Source organism: Zingiber officinale, chromosome 9B (genome assembly GCF_018446385.1).
Source record: "Zingiber officinale cultivar Zhangliang chromosome 9B, Zo_v1.1, whole genome shotgun sequence".
Lineage (NCBI taxonomy): Eukaryota > Viridiplantae > Streptophyta > Magnoliopsida > Zingiberales > Zingiberaceae > Zingiber > Zingiber officinale.
Genome location: NC_056003.1, coordinates 106,065,397 through 106,072,021, shown reverse-complemented (window position 1 = coordinate 106,072,021; position 6,625 = coordinate 106,065,397). Strand labels below are relative to the sequence as shown.

At 37.3% G+C, this 6,625-nt stretch overlaps 1 protein-coding gene across 1 annotated transcript; it reads right to left on the bottom strand.

Annotated features, from left to right (window-relative positions):
* Positions 1 to 1,618: 1,618 nt before the first annotated feature.
* On the bottom strand, positions 1,619 to 5,094 carry LOC122025559 (glucan endo-1,3-beta-glucosidase 14-like). The gene is made up of 3 exons (XM_042584384.1): positions 4,911 to 5,094; positions 2,315 to 3,339; positions 1,619 to 2,147 (listed from the first exon to the last, which is right to left on the bottom strand). The coding sequence occupies exons 1-3, from the start codon at positions 4,960 to 4,962 to the stop codon at positions 2,091 to 2,093; spliced, it is 1,134 nt and encodes a 377-aa protein (XP_042440318.1). The 5' UTR covers positions 4,963 to 5,094; the 3' UTR covers positions 1,619 to 2,090.
* Between the last annotated feature and the right edge of the window lie 1,531 nt (positions 5,095 to 6,625).

Sequence of the window (6,625 nt, the reverse complement as noted above, 5' to 3'; positions counted from 1 at the left end):
AAAATTGAAGATAGACCTAGAAATGATGTGAAATCAATTTTTATACGTTCGTTTTATTCCCTTGATTATACGTTTCGGTCAAAATCGGCTAATGGACCTTAGGGATGGTAATTTTTCCTGTGGGTTCAAGGCTCCGCAAGGAAAACCTGAAATAGGGACAGGGATCCCTGATTTATTCGGGGATGGAGATGAGTTCAGGGATTTTTTTCGGGAATGGGGCGGGTATGGGGATATTGTCCCTATCCCCGAACCTGTCCCGAAAATAATAATAATAATAATAATAATATTATTATTATTATTATTATTATTATTATTATTATTATTATATTATTTTTAAAAATATTAATAATAATATTGATAATAATATTAATATTTAAAAATTTTAAAATATTAATAATAAAATTATTATTAATACTGATATTAATATTAATATTAATATAAAATAATAATAATATTAAATTAATTTGTAGATGAAAGCGGGGATGAGGCCGGGGATGGGGATTTGATCCCCGATGATTCGAGTTCAGGGATTCCCCGAACCCGAAAAGGTGGGGATGAGGGTGGGGATGAGGATGACAAACTCGTACCCGCCCCGCCTCATTGTCATCCCTAATGAACCTAGAGATCTCAGAATTATATGAAATCAGTTTTTATATGTTTGTCTTGTTCTCCTGATGATAAAAAAGTCCTCAAGCATTAACTTTATCTAATATATTAAGAGCAGTGATTTTTTGAATACGAATTAAATTTTTTTGATACATTTGTGTTAAAAGAATCACTGTTCTCAATATATTGAGTTAAATTGATATTTAAGGACATGAATATAATTATAAGAACTAGATGAACTCATATAACCAAATTTCACGTCATTCTACTCTAGGCCCATCAACCAAGTTAATGAAGTAAAATTAGGTCCTATAAGTTCGTCTAGTTTTTATGATTATATTCATGCTCTTAAATATCAATTTGAGTCAATATATTGAGAGCGGTGATTTTTTGAACACAGTTTAGTTTTCGGAAACTGTATTTAAAAAATAGTTGCTCTTAATATATTTGATCAAACTAATATTTGATAGAATTTTTACACTTAAAAATAGATGAACATAGGAACTGATTAATATCATTCTGATGTCTCTAGGTTTATCAATGATTTTAGTCGAAATTGGATAAATTTAGAGATCTTAGAATGATATGAAACCAATTTTTATATGTTCGTTTACTTTTTTATATATTGTAAAAGTATTATCAAATAAAAAGGTAAAAATAGAAATGGGTATGTATTTGATCATTTATAAACTATGTTATGGGATTTAGTAATTTCGAAACCTTTACTTGGTTCGATAAAAACCGGAAAAAAAAATGATTTGTCCGCCCAGTAGGCAGCAGGTTGAATTCGTTGCTTTGAATATCTGGCCCCAATAGTATGCATTTCCTAAACCACCAAAGTTTAATTCTGACGCAGGGTACAACTATGATGATCGTGAAGCGCCACATTACGAGCCAACCGTGTTTTCTGAATTTATTTGATATGTGAAATATGGAGCTAGACTATCTATCTTAAAATTAATCGGATTGGTATAAAAAAAAAAAAACACGAACAAGGAGTGCTGCAGCCAGATGCTAGATATATTGCATATTTGGGTTAAATTAAAATTCACAATGCACTATCTGATTGTTCCAGGATCATTAGAAAACCCATTCTTATTCTGAATTATATCAGGAGAAGAATAAATTGATAAAAAGGGGGAAATTAATGAAGGCAACAGGCTTTCTGGGATTATTAGAATATCTTTTGGTGCTATGGAGCACACAGGGCAACGTTCTCCACATGCCATTTAGGCACCATGAGAACTCCCACTTATCTCAAATGCTAACAAGGTGCATCCCAATCTCCCAGTGACTGCAAGTTTAATCGCAATCGTGCTGAACAATGCCATGGAAGATACTTGGTTAAATGAGTTGAGTCGAAACAAAATCCACCGACGAACAGCGAGAAGTGCATTGGTGGTTCTATCCTGTTACGTCACATCGGTACCAACTCAGCTACATACCTGTCGATCCACTTCGGTTGATGTCGGTAGAGAATACTGTCAGGTTAGGATCGAAATTGCAGTGGCAATTCCAAAAATGCTCAAAGCAGGCATCATCTGCAAGGCGAGATATGGATACAGATGAAGTAACAATATATCAACTGTTTAGCTACTATTATCATAATCTTATCATTCTTATGAAGAATGAAAATAATTGGCTTGATGACTTTTATATGAAAGTTTAGTACATTTCAATATTTAAGCAAAAAGGAAAGATTATTTACCTTGAAGCTTGAAGACAACATGGGTGGAAGATATCCATTCAAACCAATGTTATAAACAGGAGTTCCATCAGGATAAAATAGTCCGTAATTTCTTTCTGAAGTTGGTCCGGGCTTTAAGTCTTCATTAAACAATGCAAAGACATATATATCTACAGGAACAGTAGGATTCATCGGAGTTCCTTGTTTCATCGCTGTCCTCTGCAGCAGATTACCGTTGTACTTTGCAGCATTTTCTGGTGTTGCACCTACCTCATCAGAGTCCCCTCTAGATGGCCACCCAGTCTCGGAAATCCTGACTTCTATATCAGAGTGTCCTAATGCTCTGACAGCAGAATAAACCGCATCAATCTGCGCATATAGCATGTTGTCGTAGTTCAGATTTGTGACTGGATCAGTAACTCCCTCATTGGGCTCGAAGAGGGCATAGTCTAGGGAGACAGTTCCAGGGTTTGCTTTGTATGCAAAATAAGGATAAGCATTGATGAGGAAGGGTGATTTCGTCATTGAATGGAAGTTAAGGATCGGCTGGATATACACTGCTAGGTCTTGCCGGAATGAGCCTGCTGAAGGAGGGTAGGAGTTCCCTAACATATCGAGGGAATGAGAACTTGTAACATTCACTTGTTTATCCAATCCAAGGGAAACCAGGCCTTGATAGACTGATTGCATGGCTGGCAGAAGATTTGCCATGAGAACAGTGTCATTGCCTTTGAAGATTTCATTTCCGACAGTTATACAGGTGATCTTAGTATAGGGAAGGTAAGGCAGGACATGCTGTTGGAGCCATCCAAGTGCTTTTGCGGGATCAGTCATTGTTGATACATTCTCGTTGCCAATTCCTATTACAAACTCGATGTCAGTATTGATGAATGCGCTAAGAACATTCTGATCAGCATCATAAAGCTTTACTCTGTTGACACTGAGGGAATGCAGTAGGCTTGCAACTCGATTTGGAGAGGGAAGATTGTTGGCAATCTGCCCGTAATTGATACCTACTGTGATGCCAAGAATTTGGATAACTTGACCTGTAAAGATGAATGTCATTCCATATCACAGTTCATAAAGAGAGAACAAAGCAAATTATCAATCTTTCTGATTTCTTTTCATGGGGGAAAAAATAATGAAAGGGACAACCAAGAAAGGAGATTCTGAAACGATGCCAATTGCTGTATTGAGAATAAGGAAAACTTCCAGCTGAAAGGAATGGCTCATGCCCCCCAGTCTAACAATGGGATATAAAGAAATCAAGACGGAATTACAAATCATAAGAAAACTCGACAAAAAATGATGAATATTCAGTTGCATTCCGAACCTTGACAGGGCTACTAACATTTGAAAACTTGAGCTATTAGGAAAAGGCAAACATTATGCTTCCATCTAGCTGTGTTATGCATTCACCAGTATGATGAAAAAGCTCTGTTTACAAGAGCTAAGGGCAAAAAATACTAAAGAAACAGATATGACTACATTCAGAAATATTTACCAAAATAATAATAATAAAAAAAGTTTTTTTAAGCTTCGTCAATGGGATGTCGTTTACTCCAACGACAAAGAGCTTCTATGGTGTGCATGGTCAACCATGGGACTATTGCAATATCTCTCCTCTGCCAATCAACAATGTGATACCAGAATTTCTTGCTTTCGGCCTCCAATGAAGAGAAAAAGGGATATTTGCCACCATGTGAAGAGCCATAACTTTACACCCTTGAAAAGAGATTCTCCCTTAACGACCAACTGGAAAACGATGCTCTAGCTCCAAACAAAGATTGTCTACAATGTAATCACTTACTATGCATGCAATGTGCAAGTCGGATAGGGTTTGTTTAATCTCTCTTCCAGCAAACCATTCTCAATAATCATTTAGTATTTCAGTTAAATTTTGAAAGCATCATTCATCTTGTTCATTGGTGACATGGAATCCGCCACATGGCCATGTGAATGGGGCGGTGCCCAAGAGTACAGAAGTAGAATTTAAATATAAGCACACGTCCTGCTCCTTCCACAAATTTAAAATGCTAACCTCAATTGGAAAGTTGATACATGTTCAACTACCACAGTAAGCATGGGATCATTAAACAAAAAGCTGCAGATATACTATAATCAAAATCAAAATCAAACTAACACTAAAACCAACCAACTAAATCTCATACTTGGATCTTACAAAGGGGCCACAAAAGAATTTGGTATTCATTAAAAGTACTCTTGCCAACCTGGTCTACACACGCCTACGTTAGTCGGCACACCCAAGACCATGTGGTTTTTGTCTGCTCACCTATTAATCTAATCTCTTCGCTCAACTAGAAAGAAACCCCTTCCATGCACTCGGAAGAAGAGTCTCAAAATCCCCAAAACCTATTTTTCCGCTCATTTTTGGACAGAATCACAAAAATACGCTGCGATCGTAATTCTCTGCTTCAGCAATACCAGCAATAACCTAGATTCGAGATTTTTCCAGAAAAATAAACCCCCTGGATTCAAGAAGTTTTAAAAAAAATAAAAATCATGAAATGATCTGGGTTCAACAGTTGACCCGATTAAGAGATAGATATGAGGATATGGAAGAAGAAGAAGAACAAGAAGAAGAAGAAGAATGCACCTGCAAAGAGGAGTTGGTAGAGGAAGGAGCAGCCGCTCCTCTGCTTCGCCATTATTCTTCCAACTCGATCCGATGATAAATCCCTAATGATCCGGACCTGCTCGCTCGATGAATCGAAAGAGAACGGAAAAATGGATCGAGATTGGTTCCTCGAATCCCCGCTCTCTATCTCGCGCCTGCAGTCGATGGTACGAGGGACTGCGCTCCGCTCCGCCCGCCCGCCTTAAATGGGCCTCTCGCGCGAACTGCTCCTCCCGCACTGGGAAGCGACACGTGTCTCACGAACTCCCCAAAACGCCCTCATCGGAGAAACCCAGAGGGGGGTAAGTTAGACAATTCATACTAATGTGACATGGCGGCCGAAGGTGCCGGTGGCGCCCGTGCATTCGGTGACACGGCTCCGCGAAGACACCCAGCGGTTCCGTCCCTGTGCGAGGCTAACGAAAACGGCGTGAGTCGGGGCCCTACGGACACGTGTTGGTGGGTGCGGATTGAGTCCGAAAGCAAGGGAAACGTTTAAGGAGGATTTTTTTTTTTACTTTACGTTTTTATTTTTTGAACTTTATGTTTATTTGTTTGAAGTTTACGTTTTTCTAGTGTATTTTTTTTTTTTGGCTTTTTTAACTTTACGTTGTTTTTTTTACTTTACATTATTTTAACGTTTTTTTAGTATATTTTTAACTTTCCTATATATATATATATATATATATATATATATATCACATATTTTTTTTATAATTCAAATGAAATTTTCATTATAAAAAATTTTACTGATGTTTTTGGTTAAAAAATTTTATGAACTTCGAAATCCAAAAAAATCTGATTTTCTCAATCATGACCCTTTTCTGAATATAGATTATTACTGATTACCTAAATTAAATAGGAATTTCCTTAATAACCTTAGAATGATAATTAATTAAGATTATCAAAAATAACTTCCAATTAAATATATCCTTATGTTATGTTTACTCAAGGGATTGATTAAGGAAGGATAGAAATCAATCAGGGAAAAAAAATCCCTACGGTGAGAGAAAAGAAAAGATTAAGAATGGGCAGGAAGAGAAAAGAATCTCTTGGCAAGGAAAGAAGGAGGAAAGAAGGAAAAGCAAAAATTAAATTAGAAATTGCTTGGCGAAGGTCTTTGACGTCAACGATAATGAGATGTTCGGACATGATCCAATCCCTTGACGGGAACTGCACGATGGGCTTCTTGCCCAAATCTATAACCACCTCAATGAGCTTCCAAATCTCCTGGCGCCGCACTACATCTCTGTAGGTTCGGGTAGACTGGTTAGAAGGGGAATTGAATAGCCTGAAAAAATAAATCAAGACCTTTCTCATTCTTTGGACTCGGATTAGAAGCAATAGTATAATAAAAATAAGCAATACAAAAACTGAAAGAAGAGACTCAGAATTTTACTTGGTTACAACCGAGATGATTGTTAATCCTAGACAATGACAGAACTAGAAAAACTCCTTCGTGTAGGCGGAGAAGCCTCTTACAATCTTTGAATACTTAGACTATTGCTAAGAATTAAATGCTTAAGTTGATTGATTATTTCCTAGCTCCAGGGGTCTTTTTATAACTCATAGAAATTCTATCTATAGCTTAAGGGCGCCTCCCAAGGGTATGGAGGGTACCTCCAGCGAGGCGGTACGGATAAAACTTTATCCGTTGCGAACAACCACTTTGGCCAGGTCGAGGGCACCCTCAA